We start from the raw sequence: 18,777 nt of genomic DNA, 5'->3' as shown, positions 1-18,777 counted from the left end.
CCCGTAGAGTGAATCGCACCGGAGGCGGGCATGCGGGGTGCCCTCGGCAGAGGAAGCACTGGGTGCCGGAGCTCTCCTCCACCCACCAGCTGAGCTTCCCCGGGGAGGGCTGGAGGAGCTGCTGAGCGGGCAGTGCCCCTCGCCCCCAGCCCTGGGCGGCCACGCAGCGGCAGGGGGGAGCAGCGAGGCCGAGGCACGGCCCGAAAGCTGCCCCGGCACAGACCGTGAGCCGGGACAAGGCACAGGGTGAGAGCCTGGCTGGGGAAAGTGCACCGCAGTGAGGTGTGAGTCTCCCAACCCCACCCTGAGGGGGACGATCGCACGCTCATTAACCTCAGGTGCGTTGGAACAGAAGCGGAACCAAAGCTGTTCCACAGAAACAGTACTAAAATGTCAGTCATTAGGGAGTTCATCCAGCTGTAAAAGTCACATTTTACATACTGATCTTCATTTCAATTTTAATTTGAATATTGTATTTAGTTTCTCCTTTTTTTTTGTGGCAGAGTCTCTGCCAGTAGCATCGCCCATGCAACCCCTTGCAAACTCAGGTCTACGTGTCACAATAAATTCACAGAAACCCTCAGCCTCCCACCCCCATCAAAACAAAAAAAACCCCAAACCAAAAAAACAACCCCAATCCCAAGAAACCAAACAACCCACCGTAGAAACGCAGCCACCTCCAAAGGAGTTAGACAAGTTTTTCCACAAAGGATGGTGGCAGCAGACAGAACTTGTCTACTGCTGCTGCAAAATCAACAAGAGGAAAAATAACATTACTTGATGAAGCTATTATAAATACTGTCTTAATTGAATATTCAAGTAATCACAAACATTTGGGACCCAAGGACTTTCTTCAAAGGGAAAGATGGAATTCAAGGCCTGAGCACTGGATCTCGGAGGATGCCCCACCAGCTGGTAAATGCCGTCCCTCCGACTGGCGGTACCTCTGCTCTACGGCATCTCCCAGCTCACCGCTGCAGGGCTTGGCCTTGGGGCTGACAGCAAGCGCTGATCCCCAGGCAGTGTTTACATGAGCGCCCTTGCTGAGAGTGCTTGTTGCTTAGCAAAATTTAATGCTGCTGGGTGAGATATCTATCTTTCCTGCACTAGCCAAAATAGTGTCCTGATTAAAAATCCTGCTAGGTTCTGAGAAATCAAGAATTCCCTATCCAGGATGATGAAGGAAGAATCAACCCAGAAGCCTATGCTAGGAATAAATGTTTAAGTACAGCAGTAGCCTAAATCCCAGTGATGTTTAGCCATGTTACATAGTAAGGTAAAAATAGCCGTCTTCCCACCAGTGTTAGAAGAGAAACCAAACCAAATCTTGCTGGTACAAGGAGGTCCAAGGTAACTGCTAACAACTGCACTGGGGAAGGATGTGAAAACCAAATTCTCATGAAAAGGGGCTTCTCCCAATGAGCTGCTCGCCTCGCTGCCCTATCTGCTCATAAAGAGAAAGCAAAGTAGAACTTGTTATAAGGCATTTATTTTTATTAGGTGTTGGAAAGGGACAATTCTGTCTTCAAAACAATTACAGAAAGAATGCCACAATACCTACTGCATATTGCTTTACTGTTGAAACCAAAACATTGTCCAAAATAGGTGCTTAGCAAATGAAAAGAAAATGAATATATTACCATTGAAATCAATGCTGTTAAATGAAAGCACCATCTTCATTGTCCGATCTGATCAGTCATGCGATTGACGATGCCAAATAGCAAGTATTTTTGGTTTTTACAGTAAGCCATGGTCTTTTAAGGGCTTATGTAATTCTACATAAATTTAAGTACAAAATGGGAATTATGTTTCAGAAATAATAGTGAACCAGGCTGAAGCAAATCACAAGACACTTGTTAACACTGTACAGCTGGATTTGAACACAGATATCAATGAACTTGTAAAACCTAGCACACACACAAAATGGTCCCCCAGATTCAGCCATGCTTAGGTGGGGAGCAATGCTGGAGAGTGAAGGAGAATATCCAACACTATTCACACCCAGAGGGCCAGTTTTCTCAAAATCATTGGGATCCCAAGGAATTGTTGTTACTCCATTTTAAGAACAACTGCATTTTAGTATGTGGTTCTCACAAGGGTATACACAAGCCGTATCAAATACTGAATCAGAAATAAATAATAAAAGATAAATCTAATACATTTTTTATTTTTAATAATTTTTTTTACAGCACTGACTTTACAAGAGGATAAACAACTCATTTTTAGGGGCTGAAACAAAGAAGTCACTATTTTATACTCAGCATATACTCAACCTTTTAATAACTTTATATATGTATATATGACTTTTCACACAAAAAACGTTAAAATAATTTATATATCTAAAAAACTACTGTGTAAAGAACAAAGGAGGAAATAAAATGTGGGTTTCCTTAAAAATGATGGAAGAGGAAGACCTGATTTTCATGAACTCCATTCCCTGTTTCAGCTATTTCTGGAGTTTCAGAAGATTTCCAGGCTATCAACAAAAACTTCCCAACACATAGGGAGCCTTCTGCAAACTCATGGCATGGTGGGCAAAGGCACCTGCTAAGGAGCTCATGTGGCCCACAGACATCTGCTAGCATCAGCGCCAGTGGATTCAGGGTAAGAAAGGTGGAGAGAAAGAAAACATCTCCCCAGATTGCTATTAAAAATGTAGGAGTGAAATTCTGGACTGCTGGTATCATGATGTCCACTGGCAAGGATTTTACTCCCAAGCCCTACCTCTCCTCGCCCTCCTTCTGCATCACAGATACAGGAAATTTTCTTACAGTGGATTTTTTACTTCCACAGGAAAACTGCCCCAGCAGCAGGGGTGGACCAGACACCAACACCCACCTGCACGCACACAGCAAGAACGATTCCGATTGCTTGCTACAGATGCGACCATGCTTGTGTTGCTGAGGAATCGCTCCAACATCTCCTTTCATACCTGGATCCCCTCAGACTTCAACCATCTTTAATTATTTTTGGGGCCATGTAAACATGACAGAATGGAGGATCTAAACCCCATCCAGTCAAAAGCTCAAGTGTTGATGGCCTGGATCCACAGATAGTGAACAGGGAAAGGAAAGGTAGTGAAGATGTGGAAAGTACTTTTCTGGAGGTTACATTCCTCTGAAATAGATATTAAAGCAATATTACAAATAAAATCAGCAATGTGATCTGCAACGGCGTGTCTGTTTATCTATGAAAGCGAGAGATTATATTAAAGGAAATATTTTAATCTACACAAAGCATTTTCACATACTCCTAATTACAAAACACACAGTTGCAACACCATAAAGTAATTGTATACTGAATACAGAAATCAATACATCTCTTACTGAAAAGGAGAGAGGCAAAGAAAATTAGCAGGATAATGCAAGTGAACTCCTGCAAGTGTGCACATGGGGAGACTGCTACAAACTCAAAATAGACTCTATTCACTAAAAAAACAAAATCCAAGATTTTCTGCACAGCTGTGGAAGGCAAGGCTGCAAGCTAGTGTGAAAAAGCCTGACTCGCTTGACACTGCTGCCACGCAAAGACTTTGGGAAAACAGTGTTAGTCTAAGAATTGATAAGCCTGGGGGGTTTTTTATTGGATGGAAACAATAGAAGCATTTTTCCTTTGTTTCACTCTTTTTTGCCAGCCAATTCAAACACCTCTGGCCCCATTTATTCTGTTGCCTTTGGACTGTATCCTGCCTGTTACATACCCACTACTCCATCTGGTTGTTCCCTGGCTGGATATGGCCCTCAGTTAATCTGGAGAACTTGAGGCTTTATCTTGAGCAATCCTCACTACCTTGTGAAGCCTCAGGGTCGGGTTCTTAATTTGTACTCATCTATAATGAAAACATATTAAACTGGTAGTTTTCCATCTGAGCAACCTGCTGCAGACCTCCTCTGCACAAACATTCCCACATTGAGGATGGAGATCATTAAACAGCTTTATCATTCCAACAGTCGGAATAGTATTAATAAAAATAGTGCATCCTATCTACCGACCAGCCTGGTCAGTCGGCTCCTACAGCACAAAGGTTGAATAGGCAGACATGTGGTTAACCAAAGGCAAAACAGCATCGGCCCAGTGGTAGTTCTGCGTTACACAAACCACAAGTGTCAGCATCAATGCTCCCAGTTAGGCTGCATTTCTGCAGTTGGTTTTCATGTAACGATGGGGATGTTCTGGTACAGTCATTACAAACCCAAGCATAATGTGGCAAAGTCAGCTAGTGGGGGAGGAGGATGGTGATGGCTTTACATCGTAGGCAGTAGTAATACCACTCAGGTTCTCTTCAACAGGGAAAAATCTTCACCTACTGATGCCAATTACATAATTACAGTGGAAACCAGAGTCCCATCTCCTCCATCATGCTGACACGAAACCTGGAGAAATTCCAGTAAGCTAATGGTGTTCTTGTGGAATTCTAACAGTGAAGCAGAACAGAAATAGATCCCTAAAAAGCTAACTGGTGACCACATAATTTTAATATAATTGCTCCCATCAACACAGCGATAATAGCTATGCCTCTGAAAACACAGCAGAACCTTTTCTAACCCATAATAACAGAATTCAAACACACATTATGGAAAATCTCCCTCAGATTGTCTGCAATTTTAAGAGCAAGGGCATTGTGGTATGGTCCAATACTACTAGACCCCTCTACTTTTACAAAAAAAGACAAGACTACAGAATATTAACTAACTTACTGTGAAGTTTATCTTAAATCAAAACTATCCTGAACTTATCAAATGAGGCAGCAATTCAGAAAAGCACTTTAGCACAGGCTTAATAACATACACATGCTCAAATGTTTTGCAATAATGTAATTGTATGACTGGATACTTGGTAATTTACAGTTTTGGTTTTTAAAAGTTGGTCTCCCAATTTGCCCCTGTGATTTAGCAACATTCTAGTATAAGAGCCATAATAATAATTCCTGCAAGGAAATATAGTAGTACAGCAATTGCATGGTAATTTATGTGAAAACTCTATTGTAATGCCACATCACAACAGGTACCTACATATCTGCACCTGGTAAATTAAAGTGACACTGACACATTTGATAAATAAAAAATAAATTACAGACTATGGGAAAAATGTCACTGATCACACCAATGACCTAAACTTGTTTTCTAGTTACTGCCAAGGTCTGGAGTAATATTTAAATATAGTTTTTCTGCAAGCCTTCAGAGAATTACAAAATAAACTTCTAACAATCATTTGTAAACAAGTTTAAAATGCACAATATATTTCAGTAGTTTATTTTGGAGAAATAAAGCAGTGCAAAATAGGCCAACCAAAATTCAGAAGGCAGCCAGGAAAATAAAATTCTTATTTGATGTTCTAACTAGGAAACAGCATACAGACATTTCCATTGGATCCAACACTCAGATTCATGTAAACATACTTAGTTTGAAAGGTCTTGAGTTACTAACCCAGTTTTAACATCATTGCTTCTTCCCCACCACCCAATAAAAAAAAAAAAAAACCCAAAACCAAAAAAAACCCAAGCCATTGTAATAAAGGGAGCAAAAGGCAAGTCTACAAACACTCCACCAGCTGGTTACAAGAAAGTACCATACAAAAATATGCACTGGCAAGTTCCTTCCTGAGGGTATCTTTTGTTACACATGTAACATAAAAACACTTTTTATTTTAAACAAACAAAAACAAACCTCAAACTGTAGATGTCACTTTTATTTTAGTCATGGCTTTACGAAAGGTTTGGTCTATCATTAATACTTCTATAAACCCTTACCTATGTACATCTGACTCACACCACAACCACCCGAGACGTGCGAGCTGCACACAATGTGGGATCCAGCAGCCTCAAAGCACAGAAGGGTTGTGAAGCATGCCCCGCTCAGAACTGGCCTGCAATAGTCGAGGAAGTTGGCTGCATTTATGTGCACCCTAGAATTTGACAGATACCACACTCATAAGGTCCTTGCAGTCCCTATAGAAGTATCTTAAAGTTAGAAACCCCTCTAGAGGTGGAATAATCTTCTCTTCTCACATCATCCTCAAACATCCAATCCTGGCTACAGGAAATTCCCAAGAATGGTATTTTGGGAACAACCCCAATCTCTCCTAAGTAAAAACCATTGTTTACACAAAAAATCTGCTACACAACACTCTTAAAAACTTTTTTCCCCTCCAGGACTGGTACCATCAGGTAGGGTGGTGACATCTTTTATACAGTTTACTCCTCTCTCCATGGTCTACCTGGGCTTTAAGCTCTAGATCCTTTCCTTTTGAGTAGGTATTTAACACATGATACTAAACAAACTGGTATTAAATGCTGCAGTGATGGATGCTTTACAAATACCTGCTATAGAAAGACAGAAATTCCCATATCTGCAAACTAGGAGCTTAACTAAGGAAATTTTCTTAACACCACCCCTCTTAAATGTATTTTAGGGCTTATATGGGGAAGGGAAGGCCACTCTGTCTACCAAAATAGTGTCTCTGTTCTCAGCGCTGGCAGACTTGGGTATTTCCAGTTTAGTGTTCAGAATTGGCAAAAGTTGCAGGAATTCTCAACAGCTGAAGATGCTGCCATGCTAGAGGGTGAATTAGAGGGTGAATGCTGTAGGTTTACTGTGTATCTCAAGAGATACAATTTGGCTGTGCTACAGTTTACAGGTAGTATGAAGCACTATCGTAAATTACCACACAGCCTCACCTGGCAGCTTGCAACAAAATAACGTGGTCTCTAAGCTAGAGCTGTCATGTACTTCTACCTCATACAAAGGTACACAATTCTGCTTATATTTAATTTGCAAAAGAAAAACAAAATGCACAGCAGCATGGATCTGTGGAAGGCAACAACTGTGTTACCCCTTAGGATCCATAGATCAGGTGCACTACTCCAAGGAAAATGCACAGCTCTGATAGCCAGCCTTTTTGCAGAGCTGTCCCAGAGTCCTCGCAAATGCAATGGAGGAAGAATGAAATTCTCTGCTAAGAGATGAGCTGCTTCCATTAACACTTCCAGGATTTCACCACTAGCAGATGATTGAAAGGATGATATTTAATCTACTACATCACTCAACCTAACTATCGGTACCCTGTCTGGATCAAATGTGTTACTGTTGCCAAGTGTGGTTAGAAGCTGCTTTTGCCTGAAGCAATGAGGCCTGGGGGAAGAACTGCAAAGCTGGAACTGGGGTGGTCACTTTGGTTCTGCACCCTGATCAACCAGTCTGCTCTGTCCTACTCAAAATGCCACAGCTTCACAGCAAGCTACCTGTCAACATCTTGACTAGTCAATGTCTCAAGAGATTTGGTTTAGTGATACTGAAGTTGTCTTAGCTTTCTTTTGCAATGGCCTACCTGGAAAAAGGGAACAGGGAATATTTTAGGCAAAAATCTCTAGCACTGTTACATTCAGACACTGCATTTCAACATTATTATCTTCTTGATACCATGAGGTCCGATTTTAAAATGCTGGTCACCAGTGATTACAAAGAAAAATAGAAATAAAAGAGCAACCCTCCCACAATGAAAGGACTAGTGTTAAAACCCACGTGTGTGTAAACTCACTACAGATTTGCAACTGGAATCTGATGAAATGGATCTGAATTACTTTCTCGCCCTCCCCCTTTCAGTCCATTTCATCAGCAAATCAGGTTACATCAAATGGAAGGTTTTTTTATTTTGCTTTTTTGTGTTGTTTTTTTTTCATTTTTCACAATTGTATTGTTACAGCCTGATCTGGTTCTGGGACCACAATTTGTATCCCTGTGGCTTTTTCTCAGTCCATGGCATTGGCAAGTTATTGAGAAGAAGCTTTTGTTGCCAACGTAGCGACGCAGTGCTGCTGGAAGCTGGGGGACACTGCCGAGTTGCAGCCTAGTCTCTGGTGTTGCAGTTTTACTGAGCTGTTGGTCTCGCTTTCCACAATCCAGGAGGAGTCTTTTCCCATGACGCTGAGACAGCCTGTGCTAGCGCAGCATATCCGCTCGTCCATGATCCCGCTGGTCTGCTCTGCCAGGAGCTTGCTGCGGTTTAGTTGGGTCACCTCAGGTGCCTGACCCTGCAGGACAGCAGCTATGTGGTTCAGGAGATCTGTGAAAAATTCGGAAACACCCTCGTAACCTGAAAAGAGGAAAAACGAAGGAGAGAAAAAAAGGCAATTAAGTCATTTTCATAAGTTCTTTGAAAGGCTTCTTCTACCAGTTTATTTCTTCGGCTGTCCTTGCACTTCCAGTGATAATAAAAAGGCTTCTTTTCCATGACATTATTCTGAGTGACTGCACAAACAGATTCACATAAAGAGGAACAGAGACCCTTGCTACAAAAATACTTTTGTTCAATGAGAAAAGCTGTCAGCTTTCAGATTTTCTGTTTCTTTTTCCTCCCAAGTATATATGCATATACATAATTTTAGGTATATTCTATCATTTGTTGCCAAGTCCAGGTTTTTCCCTAAGTCACAAACTCAGTGGTATAATGTTGATCTTTTCCATGCTGTTTCCAGGTTTACTATCAGAAGTAGCTCTAATGCAGAGTTTCCTTGAGGCTCTGGACCCTCTCTAGTATTTGCCCAGCAATACCCTCAGTTAGGGAAACCTCAGAGGACAGTGGGGCTGGCTTTATACCCTGCAGAAAAGGCAGCTTCCCACTGTGTAAGAGGCAATGTGATCCTCATCTAATCTAACCTAACTTGGCACTTAAAACGTGTTCCCTGCTATGAGCAATGTCTGAAAAAGCACTCAAGGGACAGTAAACATATATCAATGATAAAGTATTTGGTAGACACATCAATCTTTTATTTCAGTACTGAAACCGCCTTTCTGCACGTTCTGTTAAGCGATTCCAGACAATTTACAATGCAGAGTTTAACAAGTTTCCTGGTTAAAACAGTTGCTCAAATTACCAGGAGACATGACATTTTTGGTGACACAAACGGTGGCAGTAGGCGTACAGAGCTTCTGGCTCTATTTTAAACACTCTGGTACAGGCACAGTTTTATCATTGAATTCATTTTACAATTGAACCAGACATGCAACATATCAGTACAGTGTCTTGAAATGGATCTTAACTGCTACTGCATTACCTAAAATTGTTATCAATTTGATTTAGTATTTAGAGGTGACATATGACATTCAGTGTATTTAATGGGATAGGCTGATTATTTTAAAATGTCTGTGAAAGTATTCTGAAGGTGACCTGGTATTTATATAGGAGACTGAAGCAATAAATAACAGTTTAAAAGTCCCATGTGAATAGCACACATTCACACAGCAGCACATGAGCAGAACCCAGAGACCACAAAGTAAATGCACATTTTAAAACACTTTCAGTGATGTGATCACTGGGCAGAAGAGGCCCTCAGATCCATAAATAATTAAATTCTAATCTCCATTCTCCTGTAAAGACCAACTTTCTTAGGCAATAAAAACCCAACTTCCTGAAAAACATAAGGTAAGAGCTGTCCTGGTTTCAGCTGGGATAGAGTTAATTGTCTTCCTAGTAGCTGGTACAGTGCTATGTTTTGAGTTCAGTATGAGAAGAATGTTGATAACACTGATGTTTGCAGTTGCTGCTAAGTAATGTTTAGTCTAAAGTCAAGGATTTTTCAGCTTCTCAAGCCCAGCCAGCAAGAAAGCTGGAGGGGCACAAGAAGTTGGCACAGGACACAGCCAGGACAGCTGACCCAAACTGGCAAAGGGGTATTCCATACCATGTGACGTCCCATCTAGTATAGGAACTGGGGAGAGTGGAGGGGGCATTGCTGCTTGGGGACTAACTGGGTGTCGGTCAGCGGGTGATGAGCAATTGCATTGTGCATCACTTGCATATTCCAATCCTTTTATTATTACTATTGTCATTTTATTAGTGTTACTATTATCATTATTAGCTTCTTATTTTCTGTTCTATTAAATTGTTCTTATCTCAACCCACAAGTTTTACTTTTTTTTTTTTTCGACTCCATCCCCCATCCCACTGTGGGGGGGGGGGGGGGAAGCGAGTGAGCGGCTGCGTGATGCTTAGTTGCTGGCTGGGGTTAAACCACGACAGACCATAATTTCACCTTAAGATAAATGTGGTGATTTTATGGTGTATCTATAACCCATATGTTAACCAATTAACTCTTATTTAGGCTGCTACATTGCTTTGGATTTTATTGCACTTGGTCACAATTCTCCTAGGTACTTAACAGGTCACACAAAACAGCAGCAATGTGAGACAACAGCTTCCAGTTTTCCTTTCTCAAAGGCCCTTAAACAGATTCACCAAACAAATCGGCCATTTCAAAACATCAAGTTTCCCAGTGCCCAAACATGATAATCCATTGGTCGACAGGGGGCAACTAGGACCTTTACGGCCAGTCATGGGAGCCAGAACAAGATCTCCACCTCTTTGACACAGGTGCTTGTTACGCTTTCTTGCTTATGTAAAAGCCCTGGGATTAGCCTTCAAATCTACTCAGAGTGCTTCAAACACACTGGGAATAAGCCATCTCCATAGTAACAGCTTTAATATTCACAGAGGAGATCCGTAGTACCCTAGAGTGTTTCGTATCTGCTCACTGAAAACAAACCAGACTTGTTTGAGGGCACCTGGCAAACTCACAAAGAAGTTGCTTTAAATATTTAATGGGAATAAGATGGCCAGTTATTCAGTCCTGAAATCAGCAGATGTTACAGTGTAAGGAAGCTGTACATATCCGGCAGGCTTTGTCTGTGCAAGCCCTCTGCACACTGGGTGGAAAGGCCCAAGTAATTCTGCCTTGTCACTCAGAAGAAACTTCACACACTTCTAAAAAAGAAATACAAGGAAGGGAGGAAGAGAACCAGGGTGTCTCAACTCTCGTCCCCACAGGATGCCTGGGGAAGGCTGCCAGCTCTGTGGATATTGCCTTGCTCTGTTCACTGGCTGCTGCTGCAGGCCTCTCAAAAAAGGCAATTGTGGGACATTACCATGCTGTGATGATATCAAAATCAAGAAGGGCAGAATAAATTACACCCTCAGAAACTACTGGCAGTGAATTCGGGGTTCATGTCACACAAGGAATCAGTGGGAGGATATAAGTTTTGCACGCCTCAAAGCACAAGTTGCATGAATCATGCTCCAGCAGGTACTATCCTAGCACTGCCCACTGAAACCATTTTGGAAATGCCTGTCTAGAAGAGGCCTGAATTTTGCTATGTTGAAAACAGTCTCCAGAGTCCTCTGGCTGAGCAGGGATAGGAAGGGTGTCCACACAGCAAGGCATCTGAAAACAAGTACCTGCCTCCCTGAGCTTTGTGGAGTCAAAAAATGCCTACAAGCATTTTTAAGCTAGCATTAGAGATGCTACCTGCCTGATTTTTAGAAGACTCTCCCTGATCTGGCACACTCTCTGCTTTTCTGCCTCTTTCCCTGGGCAGAAATGGACCTGTGTCCTGCAGTTGTGGCAGCATATTTACACATACAAAGTGCATGTTCAGATCTGATGCTTCCAGCTACCACATATATGCACACAGAACCAGCAGCTCACCTATACTGGTGACAGGCTGCAGAACAGGCGCACAAGCTGCTGCTCAGGCTGCGTGCATGCAGCCACGGCCACAGGACAGCAGGCTATGCTGACCCTTTTCTCTCAATTACCTGATGTCACACAAACATAAAACCCACATGCTAGTGACTGTGCCTACCATTAAATATCTCAGCTGGTAACCACTGCTAAATATAGTCCTGGTGGCTTCCCACAGCACAGGAGACACAATAGGCCTTTCAGACATTTATCTTTAAAATCTCTTTAAAGAGTTGCTGGTGCTAATGGAGCAGATAACAGACAACATCCTCCTACAGGTACATCTGCTCTCAATTCTGACATTACACTAATTTCAAGATGACATGCATGGAGTGGCAGGTTCAAATGAGCTTCAAGCCTCGTAAACAAAAAAGCACACAAGGAAGTCAAGCCTCTGGGCAGTTGGTCAGGCCTGGCCCTAGGCCGTAGCTTGAGCTCCATGAAAGAGGCTGTGAATGCTCCTTAAAGGGCACCTCTTCCCCTCCCTTCCCCAAAGCAGTGGTGCAGAGATAATGTAGCAGGTCCCTCAAGTGTCCAGCTTGGCTCCACTTTGGCTCTACTGCAACTCTTGCAGGATAGGATGACTTGAGGAAGAGGAGCAAGGGAAAGCCCCCTCCTGGGACTGCACTGAGCCAGGAACAGTGAGATCCCACTGCTGATGCAGCCCATCAGTGACTCTTTCGAGCAGGGCTGAATTTGAACTTCTCATTAGCAAGGTACTGGCTCCATCAATGAAGCCAGCCCTTGAAGCTACTCGGCCTTTAATCATACTGGCCCTTGGAGGGAAATGCAGCTGCCTGAGCTGAACATGTGTTTGGGCAACAGAGTATTCTCTGTTGAAATGTAACTTTTCTTCTGTTGTAATTTACCCCATTGCTTCATCTACGACCTCAGCAGCCCTTGAGAGCAGCTCATCTCTCTCAGTTCTACCTTTTACAAATTTGAAGGTGGTTTTTTCTACGCCCAGCCTTCCCTCTTCCATAAGGCTGGTCCCTGCTGCTATCCTCTAGACTTCTCCAACTGGTGTTCAACCTATCCCATGGTGATAAAGCCAGTAGCCACCTTCACTACCCACATGTTCACCGCCAAAAAAATCCTGTGCGAGACACAACGTAGACATGTGCATAAGAAGCTTCCTGTGCCCTCAAGCCTCCTGCAAGGACTAAGCCACTCTATTAATTCAATGTCTCTTCAAAGACCAATTACTGTGCAGACTGAAACACAGGACTTGGGCTGAATATTGAAAACTATTGCCTTAGGGTGGAAGTACAGCAGAGCACGAGGCTCAAGGCAGTTCTGCGAACTTCTGCCACAACAAGAAGACTTCTCTTTAAATAGTTAAGTTTGCCACTAATTGTTCCCCAATCTGGACTTTTCAACATTTCAAGAAAAGGGGAATTTCAGTCTGTGCAAAGTACCAAATCCAAAACAATACTTGAAAAAACAAAAAACCCAAAACGCCAAACCAAAATGCAGGAGGCAGGACTGCAAAAGAATGTTTTGCATCACTGACTTCAAGACCCAGTGTCTGAAATATAATCCCATTCATAAAATGTATATGGTTCCATCTGACACCAGGTTTAGGTTGTTTCACTGCTCTTGGCAGAAGACTGTTTTCATAGGTCTGCAGACTGCATCAACACCATATGGTAGAACCAAGCTCCAAAGTGACCTGAGAATAGCAGGGCTGTAGTGTTAAAAGCCAGTCACTGTAGAGACAGACAGGCAAGGCACTCCAGGGCAGTAGTGGCACTGAGGACCTGAACTGAAAGATTATGAAGACTGGGGGCTCAGGGCAAGATCTCTAGATGTAAAGATATTGCAGCCATATTGAAAATTCAAAGTCTTCAATGACAGGTTAAACAAACTATGTAACAGCCTGTGTATGTCTCTGGAAACAAACATCACTATTCAGGTAGTGAGAGTTGATTCTCAAAGAGAAAAAGCCCATGCAAAACAGCATCAAATCAGATGATGTATTCTTTTCCTGTGTTAGGCTACTGAATTTAGCACAAATGACAGACCATTATTGCCTCCACTTACTCCTTTTAACAATTCCAGTGGTCAAGGAGCTTGTTTAGTTGTTTCCAAGATATATGTTGCACTAAAAACAGTGGAGGACAAATTTACCCGTTTTCACATGCTCTATTCTATTGTTTTACTCCCGGATGCACTTATGAGAACCTGCAAGGATATTTAACTCTTTACAGCAACTTCTGTGCCCCTACAATTTTATCATCTTCAGATTCCTGGTGTTGTTGCTTTTGTGCACAAATGTCTGGGGAATCAATTTGCACAGGAAGAGATTTTCAAGGGAACAGTTAGCTGCTTCCACCCCCTCAACACTTTTAATGGCACAGAGTCTGGAAAAATAAAAATCTTAAAAGGCCCTCCTAAAATAGAATTTATTATTATTATTATTTTCATCTTCAGAATGAAGGACAGGCCCAGAAAGGCCAGGTCCCAGCACACCATCCCACGCTTCATTTCCTGGGCATCCCTTTGCAGAGAAGGGCATGACAGCCATGTTACAGCTGGCCACTAAAATTTGACCATATCTCCTAAGAGCCAATATTTCAGTAGCACATTCCTTGTCTAGATTAGGGTTCTTCCCTTCCCAGATTGAACAGTGTCCGATCTCAGAACAATGTGGCTGCTGCTCTCCTGTCCCCGACCTGGGAAGCAATGATGTGAGACACCAGCAGTAGAACTTCACACTAAGCACGCACTGCACAGTTTCCACAAAGCATGAGTGGAAAGGCCTTTCTCACCTGGGAATGCATTTATATCAATGACCGCATGCTGCCCAGTCTGATTGTTAATGATGATATCAATTCCAAAGAGGGAAACTCCCAGAGCTTGTCGCAGCGCCTTAGAGATTTCCCGGATGACGTCATCGTTTGGCCGCTCAAATACTCCTTCGATTTTATCCAGCTATAGTGGAAAAAGACACATTACTAAGGGACTCTGAAACAGTCTTTTTAGTGGAAAGATTGATTGATTTTTCAGAGGTTTCCAGGTGCATATCCACCAAATCTAATTGCAGAGAACCAGTGGCATGAAACAGAGAAAGACACCAAAGAGAAACTGCTTTCATAATTCAGAATCCTTCTTATATTGGAAGTTCACCTGCTCTAAAGCACCTAGTTTTTCCTCTTCATACTGATGCAGCTCCTCGAGAGACAGAGCAGTGTAGGAATGAATGGAGAATCAGACTTAATAATTTAAGTACTAGATCTACGCCTTAAAAAAACAAATACAACTGGCACGTTTAACCCTGTGCTGCAAATATTCTGGATAACATTCTGTTTTTTCAATGTAGATTAAGGCCTATGCTAACGGGCTGGTAAGACAGACTCCTGCTGTTAGTTTAATCTGAGCCATACAATACAACTCAGCTGATAGCATCAGGGCAGACGCTAATTCAAAGGGGCTATCTTTTATGTGGGATTTCATGTATAAATTATTCTATAAACATTTATTACAATGAGCAACTCAGGTTACTTATGACTGGAAGATGTAATTTTCTTCACTTTTTAAACAACATGTTACAAAGCAGAAGTATGCTGTTACGCCTACAGAAGCGTGTACGGAATATGTACGTGTATGTGAGAGATGGCAGGTAAACCACAGAGGCATATACTCTAAGTTTCAAAGTAAATTTAGCCATAAAGGGATTTATGACTAGCACAATTACAGTTTTAATAGTTAGCATGCCTACCAGTGTTGCACACAACTTAAAATTTAATCATTGTTGACTATGAAACTACTCCCCAATAGAGCTTGTGAAACAGAAAAGAATCTGGAGACTCAGAGATTGAAAGGACCCAGTCCTGTAAAGTGACTTTCTCAGAAGTTGAGTGCCCAAGAACTTGTTAGGATTCATATGTGCAAAGCTTATTTAAAGGACTGGTAATGCAAGCATGAAACTGTGCAGTGTGCTGGCACTGCTGGACTTGGAAGACACCCAGAAATGGTTCCGTGGTCACAGCTCAGGCTTGCTCACACCGCAGACAGCTACTGGCTCTCTGTGGCCCTACCCAACACCATTTCTCTGCCTGAATTTTCACCGTTTGTCATTCCTCACAGAACTGAGTCCTAGAAAGATGATTTATGCTTATTAAGCTCTCTGGACAGGAAAAGGCCAGGTATTTGCATTCAGAATCTCCTTCTTCCCCCTTTGCCTAGATTAACTCTGGGGAGTTTAGGCCTGGCAAGCAGCACAGCCCTGCTGCATCAGTGCTTCCTCACCGGAGCTCGGTAAGGAAAACCAGAGGGGGACACAGTCATGCTGGTTCCTTGTACCAAACAGACCTCAGCCTGCAACACAGAAGCAGACAACTTGTGAAGGAGAGTCACTAGCTGATAACGCTTTGATAAGAAAGGACTAAATAGATTTCCAGCCGCGCTAGAGGAAAAAAGACCAAGTGTACTTACTGCTGTTAAGACAGATGAGGATTCTGGTTTTGAAACATTGTGGCTGTTGAAAAATATTGATTCTCTGTCTGGAATTAAAAAGCAGGTTGTAAATAACTTTGTATCAGATTTTAATTTCCAAAGCATTAGTGCAAGGAACAGCAGATGGCACTGCAGCCCCGGGAATCTAGCCTTGATCCCTACCGGGCAGTCCCCTGCCACCCAGCCCACCCACAGGGCCTCTCCTGCTTGCTGGCACTTAGCTGTCTGCGCAGGCAGGGACCCACGGCCGGGTCACCCGCTGTTTTTGGACCTCGGACCACAAATGGATAGAACTGCACAGGGTTAATAGAAACTGGTTTCCTTTCCTTCACCAGAGCCAATTAACTAAGTTGAGTAAGATAATGAAGTTAATTTCTACTAATTTGCTATACTCAAAGTGACGGTTCCAATGGGAAGGGAGAAGCTGCATTCACTGCAGGCAGTAGATTGATAGCACCCAGGGTACACTGAGATCCCTGTGAACCTGGGCGGGGCACTGTCACCATGGAGGAAAGCAGTAAATTTCATGGTCAGGACCTGCCTTCCTTTTGGAGGCACCACAGGAATGTAGGAGACACCCTGAGGTGACAGAAGCCACTGAAGTACCACAGTGGAAACCACGGGGAGAACTGTACTGGCACCTCCCGTCCCGCTCTCTGTGCTGGAGGTTTTACTGGCGGGGAGAAATCCACCACAACTCTCCCCTTGGGACTCCCACCACAGCAGAGTGATGGCATCATACAGACAATCCGCATGGGAACACCCAGACCAAAGTCTCAGCAGGGAGGTGGCACCAGCAACAGAGTATTTCTGCTGTGCTGGGCTCTCTAAGTGGACATTTAAGAGCAGACACAGGGCCACATACAATAAAGTTGGGGGAGCTGTGAAAAGCAAACCCAAACCCACTCTGCAGTCTGACACCACCATATACTCTTCTTGCCTTTCCCCCCATTTAGAAAGGCCCTGTACTTTCAGACAGTCAGCTGCTGGAGTGCCTCAGAGCCACCAGATCTGCTTAATTGTCAGATCTGCCTAGTCAGCTGCCTGTAGCATGGCCCCCTTAAATTCTCCTGATGAGGGTAAGAAAGCCAGACACTTAGCCTCATCTGCCCACAAAACTTATTTTTATGTGGACTTTCAGACAACTTTCAAGTCTTACACTAACAGATGAGACATTAGCTAAGGCATTTTTAGAAAGATGCCTTAAAACGTTCCCTTCCAGCGAAAGTATAGACCAACTGTCCTAATAGTTTATATGAACACAGATTCTGGCCTACTTAATTTGATCAGGACATAGAGCAGATCTAAATGTAAATACAGGCATACATACCTACAGACAAAGACTTTTACCAGGATCCTACTATACATATACTAACAAAATACATATTTGTGTGCAGAACGCAATGGTTAGCATACCCAGACATATTAAGATCAGTGGAAACTAAGAAAAGTGACAAGAAACTGGTACTTGTTCATTCACCTCCTTTTGTCTGATACCTTCTCCCCTCCCATCCCCACCTCCTGGATTGCTGCAGGCAGATCGTGCTTCTATCCATGCACTGCTAATTCCTTTTTGCTTCTGATGGACCACAGAATGCAGTTCTCTGGAAAGGAACTTTTTTTCCATAAAGGAAATTTAAGTAATCTTTAATGAAAACTCTTCAAGTGCTGCTTTCTAGTGACATATGGGAGGATCACTGCCATCACTGACAAATCCATTCCTCCTTCCCCCCAACACAGCTGGTATCTACAAACCAAAGGACACTTCCCACCAAAGTTTACAACACTGGGCCTCACATGAACAGAGAGGTTCGTTTAGGGGAGAGCACAAGTGATCTTTCATTTAAACACACATACATAATCGAGGTAAAAATAGGGAGAGGAAGTTCTGAAATGATAGAATCCAGGAAATTCTCTCCAAAGCACATTTATAAACAAACTCTGGAACAAATGACACATGAACTTGCTGTGAAATGAGAGAATTTCTCTCCTTTTCCCCCTTTCCAGACGACATAAAACACTGTTTCTAACAGGTAAGACTCAGGTTACCATTGCATAAATATTTACTATACGAATGTCATTCGTATGTATTCCAGAGCAGATGAGTTACCTCCCTTCCTATTGAAATAATACAGAAGAGGAAACAGTATGTAAGAAACAGCTGCCTTCACTTCAGCAGCCTTCTCAAAGATATTTTTCTTTTGAGCTGTTTGCTACCAAGGCTCTGAGAACTGACATTCCTTTTAAATCGGCACAACGTACCTGAGATTCCTGCAGAGAAGTTCTTTAAAGATGGTCTTTTCACCACTGTATAGGATTCCCCGACCACGAAGACTTTATATAGCACGGCATTGTGATTGATGAAGCTCTGAATGACGCAAGGGGGGCGAACAGCTTTCAGGCCCTCCTGGTTGAAGATGATCGCCATCTGGAAACACGCACACACAGTTGTGCACAAGTCTTTCAATGATTTCATGCTTACCCATCACCTGACTAGCAGTGAGGGGGAACATCTACTGATGGATATATATTGACCACATGTGAATTCCTGCTCAGCAGCTAGTCCTATTTCATTACATTTCATTTCACTGATGCACAACTCTCCAAAGACTACTGGCAGTGCAGATTTCATTTTCAATCAACGTTTTCTTCTCAGCTCTTTGCAATTTCATTTGCTGCTTTTAGTTGGGAAGCTACTGCAACTGCGTGTACTACAAAAGGGTAGAACATTTGACCAACACAGATGACAAAGTTTGTATTGAATACAAGCGTGTATCATGAGAACAACAGAAGGAACAGCTCTG

The 18,777-nt window shown here is 42.7% G+C and overlaps 1 protein-coding gene across 4 annotated transcripts in view; it reads right to left on the bottom strand.

Annotated features, from left to right (window-relative positions):
* Positions 1–1,476: 1,476 nt before the first annotated feature.
* Positions 1,477–18,777, bottom strand: part of ITPK1 (inositol-tetrakisphosphate 1-kinase) — a 157,911-nt gene continuing 140,610 nt past the window's right edge. For all 4 annotated transcript variants that reach the window (XM_030033605.2, XM_041122042.1, XM_041122040.1 and 1 more), the window contains 4 exons: positions 18,236–18,401; positions 15,953–16,020; positions 14,287–14,449; positions 1,477–8,091 (listed from right to left, as the gene is read on the bottom strand). In XM_030033605.2, coding sequence (XP_029889465.1) covers positions 7,769–8,091; positions 14,287–14,449; positions 15,953–16,020; positions 18,236–18,401 — 720 coding nt within the window. In that variant the 3' untranslated portion in view covers positions 1,477–7,768. The remainder of the gene's footprint in view (positions 8,092–14,286; positions 14,450–15,952; positions 16,021–18,235; positions 18,402–18,777) is intronic.

The sequence above is a fragment of the Aquila chrysaetos genome, chromosome 2 (assembly GCF_900496995.4).
Source record: "Aquila chrysaetos chrysaetos chromosome 2, bAquChr1.4, whole genome shotgun sequence".
NCBI classification, from domain to species: domain Eukaryota; kingdom Metazoa; phylum Chordata; class Aves; order Accipitriformes; family Accipitridae; genus Aquila; species Aquila chrysaetos.
The sequence above is the reverse complement of the archived record's forward strand: the minus strand, read 5'-3'. Positions and strand labels throughout refer to the sequence as shown.